Source organism: Typopeltis vanoorti, chromosome 10, assembly GCF_054136105.1.
Source record: "Typopeltis vanoorti isolate ZY-2024b chromosome 10, IOZ_Tvanoo_1.0, whole genome shotgun sequence".
NCBI classification, from domain to species: Eukaryota; Metazoa; Arthropoda; class Arachnida; order Uropygi; family Thelyphonidae; genus Typopeltis; species Typopeltis vanoorti.
Genome location: NC_143558.1, coordinates 94,017,037 through 94,035,355, shown reverse-complemented (window position 1 = coordinate 94,035,355; position 18,319 = coordinate 94,017,037). Strand labels below are relative to the sequence as shown.

Below are 18,319 nucleotides of genomic sequence, written 5' to 3'. Positions count from 1 at the left end.
CCCTGCTTACCAGGACCAGAAATGCTTGAATAAGTAAACACAATATTTATATTTAAAACAGGTGTTGTGTTTCTACACAGGAAAAACTAGTCAATATCATGTTATGATTGCAAAGTTTAGTTTAAAAACTAAACTTTGCAAAAACTTGAAAAATTTGAAAAAGCTTATAATGTGAAAAATATTAATTTTGTGTTATTGAATATATTACTATCTTTGATAAGTATAATTATCAATTATTTCACTTCTGCTTTTGTCTAGCATAATGCACCAATCCCTCAAGGAGGAAGAGGCTGTATACAATTTATTACACAATATCAGCATTCTAGTGGGCAGAAAAGAGTAAGAGTGACCACAGTAGCTAGAAAGTAAGTGGTTAAATAGTCTTGTGCATTATTTTGGCGGTATGTTTTCTATGAAAAGTTGAAAAAAAAATTGATATGTTCTTTATTTTGCATATAAAACTAATACAGTTGGATTCTGTTTATACTGAGAATTTACAATGTGAGGGAAAATTTTGCCAGCTTAGTTGGCATAATAGATAGCAAATACATTGTCCAACCTGTGTGTACAAATCTCACTGTGGGCATGGATATTGTCTTTGGACGATAGAATAATTTCGTTCCTGGTCTGAGACCATTGCCCTGCTTGCTGGGACCAGAAATGCTTGAGTAAGTTCCATTTGATCTCTAGAGCAAGGGTTCCAGATTATATAGCCCTATCTTTAGCCACTGTACTAGATGCACAATAGATTTATGACCTTATATGGGTGGGATTTATATTAAAAACCAGTACACTACTTGCCCCCATCTGTTAATTGACAGCACATCAAGCTACTGCTTTTCCTTGCTTGCACTGACTGTCAGCATTCCATAAGCTTCCTGGGATTTTCAGCAGCTGCATCAGTGTTACTAGGATTATTCTTGTTGCATACAATGTTAATCAAGAAAGCTGCGAAAAAAGGCTTGCCATCAGCTCTTTTCTGCATTTTGTAATTTGTAGAGGGTTTTTAAATTTAATATTGGAATATGTATTACTGAAGGTGACAGAAGAAACTGACTTACTTTTGTTTTAAAACATTACATTTTTTTTTTGTGCACCACATTCACTCAAAAGGATGTAGACCTATATAAAATTAATACAGTTTGTGGGCTAAAGTTTCTAAAATTCTTTCCATAATCTGGACTAAATATAGAAGTTTTTCAAGCCACTTCAGGCATCCAAGCAGAGCAGTGGTCTTGCACTGAGCAGTGAAATTCATCTTACCTGAAGACAGTCACAAACATTCAAACCTGCAGTGTGTTGATTGGAAAGCAGATGAACTAACCACTTGGCCAACTAGACCAGAAAGTTCTCTAACTTGATTAGAAAACAGATTCAAAATATAGGAAAAGGACTATTTGGTTAAGAAATTTTCAGTTGAAGGCACTTCTGATTTTGTCAGACTGTAGTAGCATCAACTTCCTTGTATTGAGGGGTGGGGGGGGGTGTAAAAATATAATCAGTTTGTGATAATTGGATTGTTTCCTTCGTTATCATGTTACTTGCCTAAATTGGAGCCTGTGATTGTAATAATCTTTACATTTTCACTGCTGAGAATATAGAAGCCAGCTAAAGTCTTCTTGCTGACTTATTTTCTTTTATAATTTAAATTGAAATATATCAGATTTTAAAACACTTAATTTTTTCTATTCTGGTTTAACCAAAATTAAATTAACATTAAATTAATATAAACATATATTATGTTTAAATTATATTTATTAAATATGTTACTCAATATTTTTGTACATTACCAAACATTGTTACCTCCATCATACTTTGGGTCACACTGCAATACCTTGTGGGGATTTCTTTTTGATGCAGGAAGAACCTGAGTTGGGAAGTGTTTTCCTTTTAGTCTGGGTGTTGGTTACTAGGTGATGCCTGTTCCATTTTAGTGGTTGCTGTCACTGTATAGAAGATTTGAAAAATGTGTTTTATGAGAGTCATTTGAAAACCTGCAAATGTGTTTTTCTCTGTATTTACTTACTACAGTGTCTGAGAATTTAGAACTGTACAGCTGTTGAAAAGTAACTTTCTGCACCATTCACCACAAGGTGAATTTACACAAGCATTTGGCAGAACTACTCATGTTTGCCCTGTCAGTTGCTCATGCTATTCTTATTGTATTCTGTGACACATTGGCTGATTAGTCTGGCTCTCTTTTCTGATAATTTCATGCAATTTTCAATTTCTTATGATCACAATGCACACTTTCCTCTATTTTGCTATCCATGACAATAATTAGTGATAGATCAGCCAAGACATTTTTCTGCTGTATGCAAAAGTACGTATATTTTCCTACAGGTAGCAGATGAAGTTAGAGAAGTTCAAGAGCTTAAATGGGTTGTATTCATAATACCTATTTCTGCTTGCCCAAAATTCACAATGCATATAAAAGTTCTTTTTAAGTTCAGCACACAAGGACATCATTTTTAACTTCTCAAGATAACTCTAGCTTGGCATTGAAAAAGTTAAAACCATTGGGTGAGGTTTTCACACATTTGGAATACCCGCAGTTAAAAATAAACTAATAACAGCATGATTGGCAGACTAGTTTAAGTTTTCATTATTACTGGCTTCTTACCAACAATCTCCCAGCTAATCTGCTGTTTGTCAGGTCTTCAATATTGTCAAATCGTCCATTTTGGTTTTCTAAGGATACTAACTGCATCAATCCACCAAGAACTTAGTCTTCCTCTGAGTCATTTTTGTGCCATCGTAGCAGAGGTTTTCCCTAGCCTTTCTGTTTAAGAAAGGTTAGGGAAACCTTAGGTTAGCTCTGTTTGCAAATTCTCGAATACTGATGGTGGGTTCTTCCTTGCTGATGTCTTCATTTTTGATGTTTTTGTCATTGATACAATTCTTCACTTTCCTAATTTTTCTCAGAACTTTCTCTAGTCTTATTAAAATCAGTTTGAATACTATATTAGTATACATCTAGTTTCTCCTCTCAGTCCATCAAAATTTATTCATTTGTCATAAAATATTTGCATAAATAATTATCTATTTCTGTATTTATTTTTCAATGTTTTACTTGTTCTGTAAGTTCTCCATTGAGGATGTAGTTGAATTTTCTCTGTTCCTGAATATTTTATATGTTTTTATTATTATTATTATTATTATTATTACAGATTTTCTCATAAGTTTTGTTATAGCACTTATTTAATTTAGCTAAATAAATAATATTGGAATAGTGTTATACCCTTGCCTTACACCAGTTTTAATTTTCATATACAGCTTTCATTGCTAACTGCTAACTTAAAATCTAAATATGTCACCTTATTCTTTTGCCACCATTTGTAGGCCTCAAGTGTCTTTTCTCTGATGAAGATAGAATGGATGAGAGTAGAAATTAAGTGGTTTGAAAAAGTTCCATATTTGGTCTAGAGCAGTGTTTTCAACCTTTTTCATAATACGGCACACCTAGACTAATTATTAAAATTCTGTGGCACACTAAAAATATATTCTTTTAATTTTTTTGATGATATTGCAAAAAATAGATATAATTTTGATTGATTTACACACACAAGAAGATGGAAGACCAGACACTAATAAATAAATGCGCAAATTATGACACTATTTCTTTCAATTAATTTGTTTTCATAAATCTTGCAGCACACCTGAAGACCTCTCGCTGCACACTGGTTGAAAATCGCTGGTCTAGAGCAAGGTTTCTGAATTATATATGTTTAAAAAAAAATACAAAAAAAAATCATGAGTGGGAGTCGAATAAAAAAAATTCTCTAGATATAGGAAATTGTCAACTATACGTGGTGTTTTAAAAAGGTGTATATAACTTTGCAGGAGAACAGAGAATAACTCGGAAGACGTACAAAAACTGAGTGAATATCATAATGTGGAACACATCAATGTTTGGTCATATAACTTTATTACCAAATAACACTAGATGGTGTGGTATGTCACACTGTTTCAAAGTGGTGACTTTCGATGGTGCAGATCGAGCATGTTGTGAGTTTTGGTTTGAGAAAATGAAGTCTGCAACACAAGTTCAAAGGAATTTCTGCATGCAGTATGCAAAGAACCTCCTAGTAGGTACACGATCTACATGTGGCAAGCCTGTTTCCACAAGAATTTGTGGAAACAGGCTGTTCTGTGCATCACCCTCACAGAAGAAAAAGAGGAAGACCAACATGTATGTAGGTTGATCTTAGTGCTTTAGAAGATTTAATGTATGAGCTGATCATATCTGATAGATAATTGACCAACTTGGGAAAAAGTTGTTAATAGAAAACTAGTCATGCAATATGTCATATCTGGTACACTCCTTGTGGGTATACACTAGGTGATGATACTAAGATTGTATCCACTACACTTATTGAATATATAGTAATAATTAATAAGCATCATATTAACAAGTGTGTGTTAGCCTTTATATTGTTAATCTTTATACTGCAGTAGAGTGGGCATGTTCCTTACTGGATGAAGATAATCATAATTCAATATGACATCACTGTATATTCATTTCTTGACATATTTAGTAATTTTTACTAATATTTAAAAAGCATGGTTCTTTAAATCCTGCCATTGCATGACTTAGACAAAAATTGAAACTGATTTGGGAAATTTCGAATGCTTCCATATCTATAAATATTGTTTTGGTAATGCACAAATGTTTGATTCAATATATCATCTCACTTGGCATTCTTTATAATCCTCAATGACTATCAGTAACCATTCATATGAAGTCAGAAATGATGCAGGTAAGTATGTGCTTTGAGAAATGTTCAGTTTTGGATTGAAATACTTAGAGCCCCATCTTCAATGTACATAGCCAGGATTGTTGATGAGGAAAGATTAAATTTTGGAAAGTGCTCAGGATTATCTTATGTTCTAATAAGTATATGAACAAGTTGGATGAAATCATCAGTACTTAAGTGCCTCGCATTTCTAAGTGATATAATTCATCACCTAGAAAGGATTGAAGTTACAGTTGATATTAAAATCCTTAAAAAATAGTATGGTGAGAAGAGTAATTCATGCCCTTTGGTTGAAAAAAATCTGTTGGAATCCTGTCTAGGATACCAGAAACATTTATAAAGATTTTTCAGTTAATGTGACCTATCCAGCTTGAAGTGATATTCTTTCTCCTCTTGGGAATTCTGGGTGCTGGGGCACCCAGAATTTCCAAGAGGAGAATTTTTTTTTTTTTTTTTTGGTTGGGGGGGGGGGGACAGCTATAGCCTCGTTCACCTGTGCATAAATACGTCTCTGAATGGTTAAGAAGAAATGGGGCATGATGAATGCCAGTTCTGTTGAACAACACTTATGGAAATATCTGTAAAAGAGACCCAATGTAGAAACTTGGCTATCTTTGAGGTAGTGGCTGAATGTGAGAGAGGGATCATTAATCAACCAAACTACCCTTTTCTGAACAGCATGTAGAATTTTTTGAAAAAAGTTGCACCACTTCATATGAACATATAAACCTGACATGTAAGGCATGAAAAATTAATTCTGTGATAATTGGTTAACTAAACTAATTTTCCAAGTTCTTCATTTGTGGGAGAGTGAAAAGTTTTGATAAACACCTAGAACAAAAATGACTGGTTTGTGCAACAGGGAAAAGACTTTTTTCTCAGGAATTGCAAATGATGTAACTGTGTTGCAATGTTGTAACAAGTGTATAACACTTAATGGAGAATGTGTAGAATAATGTGTAAGTTATATAGTTATGGTTATATACCATATAGTATGTTATGGTGTGTGTGTGTGTGTGTGTGTGTGTGTGTGGTATTATAAGTTATATGGTTCTACTGCAATTCCTTGATGCAATTAAAGAGCTTAATTATCACAACTTCTCAGCACACCCTTGTAGCTTAGTGAACATTTTTTACGATATTATTTGTTCTCTTGACATTGTGATTAGTTGGATAAATTTTTTCTAGCAGTACTTCCTAATTGTGTGTGCAGTAAACAGAATAGATTCAGCAACCAGAATTTTCCAGGACATCATTCATGCTCAAATAAATCCCTGTGGTGTATATCTTGGAACTTTCATTACTGTTGTACATGTGATTGAAATATGTACTTCTAATTTATATTACCATTCTTTATTTTCAGTTGGGCAGATGCTACTACCAACTTGCATCACATTGCTGCTGGCTTTGATCAAGAAGCTGCTGCTGTTCTTATGGCTCGTCTTGCTTGTTTTAGAGCTGAAGGTGATGATGGAGCAGATGTACTTCGTTGGCTTGATCGTATGCTTATTCGTTTAGTAAGTTGTGTTCTTTCAGTATAAGTAACTAGACTTTTCAAATCTGTAGTTTTCTTATTGAAGCATTTACTGTTATATTCATGTTTACTTAAAAACTAGGCAATGAAATGTTTTTAAAATACATTCTTCAGTCATTTTTCCAGAAAAATTTCTGGATAAGGAAAATTTTTATTTGGAACCTCCTCCACTTAGGCATCAGGTTGAAAAGGCAGTTAAAGAGCTTAACAACAATAAAGCCCTGAGTGAAGATGGAATGCCGACAGAGTTAAAGCCACAGGGCATGCAGAGATGAGTGTTTCATAGATTGATTACAGGGATGATACAGAATCACGGCCAAGATACTGGAAAAAGTTGGTTTTATACCATTACACAAGAAGGGAAATATGAAGGATTACAAGAACTATAGAACTATTAGTTTAATCTATCATGAAAGCAAGATTTTGTTAAAGATTGTTCTAAATAGGATTGATGCCAAAGTTAAGGCACATGCCCGAGGAACAAACAGATTTTAGGAAAGGTAAGAGTACCAGAGATCAGATCGTTTGCCTTAGACAGATCATTGAAATATATAAAGAATTTCAACTCTCTGAGGTAATGTTTCATAGACTACTCTCTAAAGCTTTTGACTGTGTTCAGCATGTGAAACTATGGTAAGTAATAATGGGTTTTCCTCAACACATTATTGGATTGATAGCTAACTTGTGCAGTGAGCAAGAAGCCACAGTAAGAACAGGTGTTGGAATAACTCATTGACTTTGGGTTGGAAAGGGAGAATGGCATTAGGTGAGCTTAAGACAGGAATTAGGATAGGTGGTAGATTGATGATACAGTACTCCTTTGTAATCACAAGGCAGAACTAGGACAAATTCTTGACAGAGTTAATGAGATCAGTAAGAACAGAGGACTTTAGCTCAATCCTATCAAGACAAAGATTATAGTTCTCAAAGGAAATACCGACAGGGAAGCTCCTGAGAAAGAATTGAGGAAGTCAGCAAGTTCAAGTATGTAGGATCAATTATTAATGTGAAGAATTGCTATTCAGAAGATTAAGAATGGCTAAAGAACAATCAGGGACTTGTTTAAAATCTGGAAGGATGAATCTATCTCCACGGGAACAAAGTTGAGAATTCTGGGTGTAAGGCTGTGGGTGTATGTGTGTGGGGGGGGGGGAATGAATGTGTGTACATACCAGAGGTTTCAGAACCCATAACAAATGATGCTGTGTGAAGCCAATGAAGTGAGTAAAATTATTATTATTATTATATGGGCACCTCCATGCAGTCTGAAGACTCATCGCAGGAGACCCAATCTATCCACATAATCTATCATACTTTTCCTTGAACAGACAAAGCACTCACAACTGACTCTGGCAACCCATTTCACTCATTCACAACTCTCCAAGCAAAAAATCTAGCCCTCACAACCCTACTTTAAGCAACTTGAATATTTCTATCATATCTCCTCTTTTTCCTATCAATCAACTTCTGCAATCCACACGCCTTCAATCTATCCTCATAGGGAACATTCTACAGGCCACTCACCTCTAAATCCTCTCCATTGCTTCCTCATCCCCAAGAAACTCAGGGGACCAGACTTGAGCACAGTAATCCAAATGTGGGTGTATCAAGACCTTATAAAGAGAAATAACTTCCTTATCCCTACTTGTTAATGTGTTCTTTAACAGCCAAGTAATCTTATGGGCTACCTTAACAATATGTCCTCTAAACTTGAACCTGTTTTCACCTCGATTCTTACCTCCCATATACCACTTTTGATATCTGTCCAGGATCCACCCTCTTATCCACTTAACCAGTGTCATATTCATTCCCATTTGTGCTAATATATGTAATAGCGTTCCATGTGGTATTCTGTCAAAATGCCTTTGAAATCCAGCAAAATCATCATGTAACCATTTCCTTTATCCAACTCAGCTGTTACTCCATTATAAGTTAGTAAAAGTTAGTAAATTACTTCACAAAGCCATGTTGACCCTCATATGGTATCATATTTTTATGATACTTCCATCTTTCCATTTTGACTGCAGTGCATCATTCAAGATTCCATTTCTCTTCACTCCATTTGTTTGTATGTATGTAGTGGAAGTGGTGTTGTTATTTGAAATGCAAGGGCCATTGTTGAGATCCAGCATCTCATTGATCTCAAGTATACAGCATAAGAAACATGCTTGCAAGACTGGCATCTAAATTGCACAGTAAACCAAATCTTATGCCATCAATCTTCTGGTTATTTGATGAGTACTCGTTACCTATTATAGTGCATATCTTTTCCTCTTTCACTGTGTTTATAGCACAAATCTAAAAATATGGCAGCTTATTTCTTATTGATACTCAGAAATGCATTAATAGTAACAGCAGCAGAAGTGTAATTTTATGGGCGGGAGAGAATATTCTTAAAGGAAAACCAAGAAAGTGACACAGGAAATAAAATACTAGTTGATTAAATTAATTGAATATTTTATCCACCACATTGCAAAGCTAAAAATACTGTATAGATTGAGTTTAAAAACATGAAGGAATATAGTATGTCATATACATCGAAATGATTAGAGCTAGAACCATGCTCATTAACAGAGAAAAAATTGAAAAGATATACTGTTAAATCCTTGGCCTCACTGTTACTTCAGGTGGACTGGATGAAAATTAAAGAGAGGAAACTATTTCAGATTTCTCTGGTTAAATAAGGGCAACCATATCTTGTCTATTTCAGAATTGAAGTGCGATCATATGAAACCTGTTTAGAGTGCCATTCAAACATGTGACATCTCTGAGCCAATACTAATTTGAATGCCTCTTAAAGGAATCCTATGGATCCTTACTTTTACAGTTTAACTTATTTAAATAAGAATGATTGTATTCCTATCTCCCAGATATGGAAACTTACTTGGAATAAGTGCATTTAAAGAATGTAAATTTCTGTACTTTTTTTTAACAGTAGGTAATTGTATTATATTTTTGAATGGTTTCCCTTTTTTTAAACAGGTCTAGTCGTGATTCGTTATATTGTCATGCACCTATATTCTATCATGTTTTCAAATCGGTGTCTGTTTAATGGTTTTATCTCTGGTTAATATACATGGATGAAATATTTGTTAAGTGATAACTATCTGAATTATATTCAGATAGTTATCACTTAACAAATAACTTATTTAGTAAATGACTGGTAGGTTTTGCTATTCAACAAATACTTAGAATAAAGGGTTTTTTCTCCCGGAAACTCGGGTTTTTCATTCCGCATACATACAAATCGGCCCTTCAGAACACACGCAATTTACAGACAAAAATTACTAGTTGTGGTGGTGTTGGAGGTGGGCGGTAGATGGCGTTGATTTGTAGTAGAGGTAAGGTGTCCTCCCGCGATGCGGCTTCGGACTCCTTGGAGGTATCAGGAATAATAATAATAATAATAATAATAATAATAAACTAGAAACAATCCAGCATGAGAGTAGTCTTGTCCTCAAAGTGCATTTATCACACATGCTGTTACTCATTTTTTTTAATCACTTATAGGTGTTAATTTTGAGTAGTTAAGATCAGATATATCTAAGACCTGTTTAGAGTGCCATGCAAACATGTGATATCTCTGAGTTGTATAGAGGTATGATAAAAATTATTCTCCAAACATAGCACAGACTGTAGACTAGTAATCATCTTTGCGATCTTCTGCTGAGACAGACATGCATTCAGTTCATCCAGCACTTTTTGTCAGCAATGTTATGCTTAACATTGTTGCAGAGTTTTGTCTAGTTTAGCCTATGCACAACCTGTCACAGGTATATTATGTGAATAATATTTGACTGATGTCAATGCTTTGGTTAAACTATGACAATTATCTTCCAAATAAGACACACAGAAACCATATTTGAAGAATAATTTCCGTTTTTGCCTTTCTAAAGAATATAACAGTTATGCATTCTTCAAGACTTAATAGTATGTGTCTGGAAATCGTTTACCAGGTTGCATTACATATGATCTTGACTGCAGCTGCTTACAGTCATAAAGAAAATCGCAAGCCATATGGCAAATGCAACATATGGACAAAGAAATCTCATGCTTAATACTTTTCTAGCCTATATACTCTTGTGAGTCAAGTTTATTCTGCCTATATTTTTATTTGTCAGTAAAATTTTAAGATATTTTCTTGATGATGCTACTACTATCTAATGTGTTTCACTAAACACAGTAGCAAAATATATCAGTCTATTATTATATCCCAGATGGCTGCCATTTATTAATAATTTTTCTTTGTGAAATATATTACCCAAAAATGAAATATTAGCTTAATTTAGTAAACTACTATTTATTCATCACTTTTCTATTTTTATAAAAAATAGAAAATCTATTATTATTTCATTCTTCAATATTTGTTTCACCAATAATACACCTGTTTTCAATCCCAGTGAAATCCATATCCATTTACATTCCTGTAATTACTAACTTGCCCATTGAGATAACATGAAGATAGATTGAGAACTTGTAGACTGCAGACACTAGCAAACAGGAGAAAGAGGAGTGATACAGTATGATTGAAACTTATGAGGGTGATCTGAAAGTTTTCATCCTAACAATGAAAAAACGAATTTATAATTTCAAAATTATTTTTATTTTTCAACATAATCTCCCTTAAGAACTAATACATTTATTCCAGCAATGCTCCAGCACCATTATCCCATCCTTGTAGTGGTTCTCAGTAAGATCTCTGCAAAATACCCCTCAACAGCTGCAATCATCTCTTGATTTGAAGAAAAACGCTGACCAGTGAAGAAGAGTTTTAGTTTTGGGAAGAGATAGAAGTCAGAGGGAGCCAAATCTGGGGAATAGGGTGGATGTTCCAACAAGTCATAGTGTAGATCCCTTAATTTTCCCATTGCCAAAACACCTTTATGGACAGGTGCATTGTCCTGATGCAAGATGATTTTTTTCCTTCTGCAAGCTGAGTCTTTTCTCACGAATTTTTTCGTCTATTCTGGTTAAAAGACCGGAATAACATTCCCAAGTTATTGTTTTACCATTTTCAAGATAATTAATAAACAAAATACCTTTAGCATCCCAAAACACTGTTCCCATGACCTTTCCTGCTGATGGAACCGACTTTGTCTTCTTTGGTGCTGAACAACCGGCTTCTTTCCACTGTTTTGGCTGCTGTTTGGATTCTTGTGTGTGATGGTGAATCCAGATCTCATCCATTGTAATAAATCAACATGCAAAATGGTTTTATTCTTTTTAAAACGCCCCGAGCACTGTTCAGAGATTTTCATGTGAGTGCATTTTTGATCTGCTGTGAGCAAGTGTGGTACTCACCTTGTGCAAAGCTTTTTCATTTACAATTCTTCATGCAAAATATATCCTACACGTTCTTTTGAAATTTCATGCACTTTGACTCACTGGTTATCCAATACCATATCGTGCACTTGATCAATGATTTCTGGTGTTGTTACACTTTTTGGACGTCGTTCGTATGGATCTTCAAGGCTGGTATGGCCACGTTTAAACGTGGCAGCCCATTTTTTAATTGTCAAAAACAGAGGAGAAGAACGCTCATAAACTTTTATGAACTTCAAATGAATTTCTTTTAATGTTAAACCTTCTTTTACAAAGAATTTTATAACCATGCGATACTCAGTTTTATCCATTTCAAATGACTTGCAATTTCACATGGATGCTTATGACAGATGTACCAACTTAGAAAAAAAACATTGTGCTGATAGCGTTGCCATCTATGGTCGAGGCCGAGAACTTTTCAGACCACCCTTGTACAAACTTCTTTAAGGGTTATACAGGATTTTAGTTGATGGAATTTTTTATTTTATGGAAGGTAGAGAAAGGACATGAGGGCATCCTTAGAAGCTGATAATGAATGCTGCTAAGATCTAGATTTTTCTCTCATAGAATGGTGCTTGGTTGGAATGGATGTTGTGTGTGTGCAAGCAGGGGGAATGAATTCAAGAACAGGTATGGCACATGTATTATGTGACCTCCCTCAATGAGTCCCTGACTCCCTGGAGGTCTCTTTTAATAATAATAATAATTGAACCACAGTTACAAACTGTGTTGCTTCCTGAGAGATGTCTTTCATAATTGTATTCTCTGTCATAATAGTTCTTCTGAAATTTTTTTTTTAAACCTTAATTTGATCTCTGTGACTAATCTGTCATTGGGAAAGGGTGGCAAAATCATTTTATTATCTAATAATTGCCGGCCTGGTTGGCCGAGTGGTTAAAGTATCCGCTCTCCAGCCAAGAGGCTGTGGGTTCGAATCCCGCCTAGGCATGGATGTTTGTGATTGTCTTCCACCTTCATACATTCATTCATCCAAGTATGATACACTCCCAAGATGGACTGGGTCACCATGGGAGAAATAGACCCAACCCTCCCACCTGTAGTGGATTGAAAATACATGCTGATCATCTAATGATTGGACACAAATTGCAAACTTACATACCGAAATACCTGTCATCCTAATTACTTTCTCACTTGTATATTTCCTAAGCACATGATTAACTCTTTTTACTTATTAGTAGCATTCATGCCAAAATATTTCTTTAAAATTAATAATAAAACAATAAATTTGTAATTTGATAACAAAAAATTGTTTAAATTGTATATGATTTTAAATTTAATGACCAAAAATGCAGAATCTCGTCTCTCTCATGTAATAAAATTGAATGAGGTAGTCAGTACAGTCAACTCTCACTACAGCAAATGCTGCTGTAACAGACTACTAAAAAATCCCAGCTGTCTGAGTAATGCTATGCTGAAAGAAATTCACTATAGCTAACTATCCACTATAACAAGTGATTTCTGTGGTTCCTGAAAGTTGATTGTACAAGGTGGAAAGGTAATTGTGGGACATTAGTGAGAAACATCAGGAATAAAAGGGTGGGGTTTTTTGTTGTTGGTTGGACACAAAAAGTTAAGCATTAGTGAGATTTGGTTGACATTCAATGATGTAGTTACAGAGATAGAACATGAAGATATAGTATTTTCAGGATCAGGAAGAATAGGATGGGTGGAGACAGGTATACTGCTGATGACAACAGATTTAATTGCAGCCAAAAAGACTAAATCCACCATGAAGACAGATGTGGAAGGCAGGGCATTTGAGGCAATTTGAGACAATGTATATAGTTGGTTGTATACATTGTCTCAGATAGAGACAATGTATCTGCATCTTTCCATTGTCTGAGAATATAGAAAGATGTAGGTAACATGCAGATAACAGGAATGCAGACCCAATAATTATTATGTAGACTTCAAGTACGTGGATTGGAAGGAGTAAACATCACTTGATGGGAAGGAAATAGAATTGTTACCTACTAAGAGAGAATTTCTTGAACTAGCATGTGATGGAGGGAGGGGATTTGGGCTTGAGTTTTGGATCTGGAAATAGTGTAGGAGGATCTAAAGTAGCTACATTGCCTTCGGTTTAGACAAATAATCATCTGATCTTAACTTGCAAGGTCAAACTTGAATTTTCAGTTAAGAAGGGATATATATGTGAAACTGCAAGGTAGGTAGTTCTGTATATAGTATTAAATTAAAGATGATTGTGATAAGCATTGGAGGAAACTTGAAACAGTATCATAGCATAAGAATCAGCAATGGAAGGATGTTAGCTTTGCATGGGCAATTGTTAAGGGGTGTCTGAGCAAAGCAATATTAGGCTTGTGTACTCAAGGTCAGGAGGAAAAATCAAGTGAAAGTTAGATGGATGAGTAATATCATTAAGCAGCAGCTGCAATGAAAATAAATAATAATAAAAAAATAATAATGTGTAGAAAGGCAAAGACAAGAAGTGAGAAAAGTGACCAGCATGGCAAGGAAGGCAGAATTAGATTGAGATTTGCTGGCCTCTGTTAACTGTGGGATTAGCACAGCCACTCTTCAATCAACAGATTGCATGTTTGAATCCTGATGTGGATGTTTGTGATTTTCTTTAGGTGGTAGATGAATTTCATTGCCTGGTGTGACCACTGCCACCACCACCCCCTTATTCAGTGTCTGAAGTGGCTTGAAATTGCTCATTGTTTGGTCTTTACAGCAGGTTTTTGGGATTGGATTAAAAAATAAATCAAAAATACTTCCCACCCCACCCCAAAAAAATTATAAAATTAATAGAAAATAGAAGGGCTTAGCCCACTCACAATACTAATATACTATAGGTTTATAATCTTTCATGAGTGGATATCACAAGATATTAGCTGAGCAGACTAAAGAACCAAAGTTCTGCTTTCACTACATGGCAAGTAAAAGGTAAGGACTATAGAAGGGTAACTTCGGTGTGTGCTGTTGGTATGGAGAGAGAGATAACAGAAAAGGATGAAATAGTTGAGTTATGGAGTGGCCGCTTTGCAGAGGGCCGCTTCACTTGAATGACATTTGCTTCTGTCATTCAAGTGAAGATATTGCATGAACTGATGTGAGAATACAAGTTGATGAATTGGTGGGAATTACTTAGAATTTTTCAGAATCTCATTGCAAATATGGTCATCGGATTAGATGATATATTAGTCCATGTATTACAAGAATATGCAAAGAAGTTAGTGTTGCCTCTGACTAGGCTGTTTGACTTATGCCAGTCAGTATCACAGGGAGCAGAAAGGTATCAGAGAAGTTGGTCAAAGACAAAATTCGGGAATGGGTGGATAAGAATAAAGGGAATGATTACATGTTCGATTTTGCAAAGGCATTTGAGAGGATACCACATGAAACTTTGTTACACAAACTGAGGCGAATGGCAATGGATATTGAAGGTGGTGATGTGGATGTGTGAGGATGGCTAATAGAAAGTGTGTATTTCTTGAATAATTATTCAATTAAAATATGCATTCTAGTAATTATTTATGAATATTTATTGTGATGTATATAAGTTGTAAAGTGTTGTGAATGATATTTTTAATTGACAATAATGAAAATGCAAATAAATAATTAGGTAGAGTATATGTGAACTGTTGGCACTTACTCTTATCAGAGCCATTCCAAAACTGAAACAAATTTTCTTCAGCGCATGCAGGATTTTTTATAAACATAGAGCAAGAAAATACTGAAGAAAAGTGTGGAATAAAAATATTTCAGTAAAGTTTTTAGAAGATATTTGCTTCTGGACAGAAGCATATGTTGACAGTAATATTACCAAGTATAGAGTGAGGAACTTAGATGTGACTTTGCAGCCTGCATATAAAAGAAATTCATGGGTTACAACCATAGTAGGTGGCTGATATCTCCAGTTATCTACTCTCTGAAATGGGAGTGCTACCCCAAATCAAGATAAGATTTGCCTTTATTGAATATAGTAATTAACCCTGCGGAGATCGTGGCTGATCTGACAGATACAAACAAATTGTTTAATATAAATATTTTTACACATATCCAGTGTATAGCTTGGAGGTCATGAGTAGCTGCATATGCATATATATTACGAGTGATATTCCACACTGTTTATGCAGTCAGTTTTGGTTTAATACGTGTTATGTAAAGGTATGTGATATTTCATAGTAAATTGTATCTGAGAGATACTGCGACCTCTGATGTCAATATAGTATTGGTTTAGTTTTTTTCTTATTTATTTATTTACCGTTGAAAATGGCTGGAAAAATATATTGATTGGATAATCCATCAGATGTTGAAGACATTCAGTGATTTTGTTACTCATGTCCGATGATGAGAATGATAGAGTCGAATGCGAAAGTGAAATTGATATTTGATAGTAAATTGTATCTGAGAGATACCACGAACTCGGTCTCAGTATAGTATTGGTTTATTTGTTGTTTTTTTCTTTGTTCAATAATTTCTAGATTGTAACTGAAAATAAATAAACCATCATGTATTATATTTGCAATGTTTTTTTTTTTTTAATTTTTATCGCATTTTAGCATATACTAGTAATGAATGTATCTCTCAGATATACACAACCTATTGCAATTTTTTCGAACCTCGACCTCCGCAGGGTTAAGGAAGTAAGAGATTAGGAGATTGATGTTTAAGTAATGTTGTATTTTCTTCATTTGGATACAAGTCAAAAGTTGCTGTAAACTTTTGTTCTGACATTTTTTTTTTTTAATCTCGTTTTATACTCCCATATTTAGAATTGGTAAAATCTCTTTAAATGTATATTTATTTTATGGTTATTAAAATATCATACATCACTAATTAAGTAGGTTGCTCTCTATAATATGTTAATTATAACATTGTAGAGAGAAGATTATATTAAATTAACTTTTTATTTTATATTAACTAACTTTTAATGATATTTATTATTTTTATTACACAATCTTTTAGTGCCAGAAATTTGGTGAATATTCAAAAGATGATCCAAATTCATTCCGGTTTTCTGAAAACTTTTCCTTGTATCCACAATTCATGTTCCATTTGAGGCGGTCACAGTTTCTTCAAGTCTTTAATAATAGCCCTGATGAAACATCATATTATAGGTAAAACTTTTTGCCTTTTTTTAATAAAAAAAAAAAATAATAAATGGATTAGTCTTAATTCTGTATTATATCTGTGTTATGCAGTAGTCATTAGTAACTTTTTTGTATTCATCAAATTCCTGACATATACACTTGGGGGGGGGGAATCTTCTGATAGTACTAGATGAAAAGTTACATCATTACTAACTTCCTATCAACAACTTTCCTCCAGATTAGCCTGTTATCTGTCTTCTAAGGCACATTTTACTGTATCAATCCACCTACATCTTGGGTCTTTTTCCTGCCAGCCTGACAATGAACACTTGTTTTGCTAATCTTTTCTCTCCCATTCTGTTTAAGTGATCATACCACCTGAGATTAGCTCTGTTATACTGAATGCTAACAATGGAAAGGTTTCTCCTAATATCTTTTAATGTGATACTGCCATTGATGCCATCTGTTCACTCAACTAATCTTTCTCGGAACTCTCATATCACAGGTCTCCAAGTATTTGATAAAACATTTTATTTCTAACCCAGCTCTCAGGAAGAACCCATAGCTGTACTTTCAGTTTGTGCTAGTAAAGCTTATTCTGACATATGAAGTAGTCAGAGTGTATGATAAAGTCAGAGGTGAATATCCATAGAAGTCTTGCCTGAGGAAGCCCAGCATTTCATCTGGGGGAACATTAGTGAATAAAGACACAATATGTAATCTGAATAAGAGATCACCAGAGCGAAGACAAAGCTCTAATCTCTTTTCCTTGAAATGAGAATTGATGTTAATAAATGAAGAGCATTTTACTGTGAATGCTGAAAGTAAAATAGCAAGGAGAGCCAATGCAGTCTGCAATAGGACATGATGGAATACTTGCCTTGTGGACCTTGGGAAGTCTATAGAATTGAGGAAAATGACCATGATAGATTTTAAGTTTCTTTTTTGGTTTACTCATTCCGATTTTCTGAAAACTTTTCAAAAGACAATTATCAATAAGTGTGTTCAACTTTTTAATTTATATATGTGGCAGCAAAGACTGTTGACAGAAACAAGAAGAGATACAGTATGCAACCCCAAATAGATTAGGAGACAGGGTTGAGACTAATTCATAAGAATGTTGTCCTCGTGATTAATTAGTCTCAGCCCTGTCTTGAGGTTTTATACTATCTCTACTGTTTCTGCTGACTGTCTTTTCTGTTACTCAAGATAAATAACTTATTTGAAAATTGAGTTACCTTTGTTAGCCATCATCAGTCATCTTTTCATCTCTTGGGGAGCGTAATAAGACAGTAATGAATACTTTAGTAAATTCTCTCTCTCAAAGGTCTGGATTTTGCCATTACTACAAAGTCATTCCTGTAATGGATTTTTTTCTGGCTGTAGATAAAGGGCCACATGATTTTCCTTGATACAGCTTTTCATTTTCAAATTACACAAATTCAGGTCCTAAATAAGATTCAAATCCAGAAGGTTATTGATACTGATTGGGCTGCAAAGACCCAGTTGCTTCAGAGGCAAAGATTTTGGAACTCATATTTGATAAAAAGTTAATCTTTTTTTTCTTTTCTTTGTTCCTCAGATATGCTAGCTGAGGAATAAGAACCAACAGCATTTACACTGCT

General features: G+C 34.4%; 1 protein-coding gene across 4 annotated transcripts in view; it reads left to right on the top strand.

The window, feature by feature from the left end:
* Sec23 (transport protein Sec23) overlaps positions 1 to 18,319 on the top strand; it is a 410,761-nt gene that overhangs the window by 340,931 nt on the left and 51,511 nt on the right. For all 4 annotated transcript variants that reach the window (XM_090398784.1, XM_090398783.1, XM_090398782.1 and 1 more), the window contains exons 13-15: positions 259 to 365; positions 6,121 to 6,274; positions 16,570 to 16,721. In XM_090398784.1, coding sequence (XP_090254910.1) covers positions 259 to 365; positions 6,121 to 6,274; positions 16,570 to 16,721 — 413 coding nt within the window. The remainder of the gene's footprint in view (positions 1 to 258; positions 366 to 6,120; positions 6,275 to 16,569; positions 16,722 to 18,319) is intronic.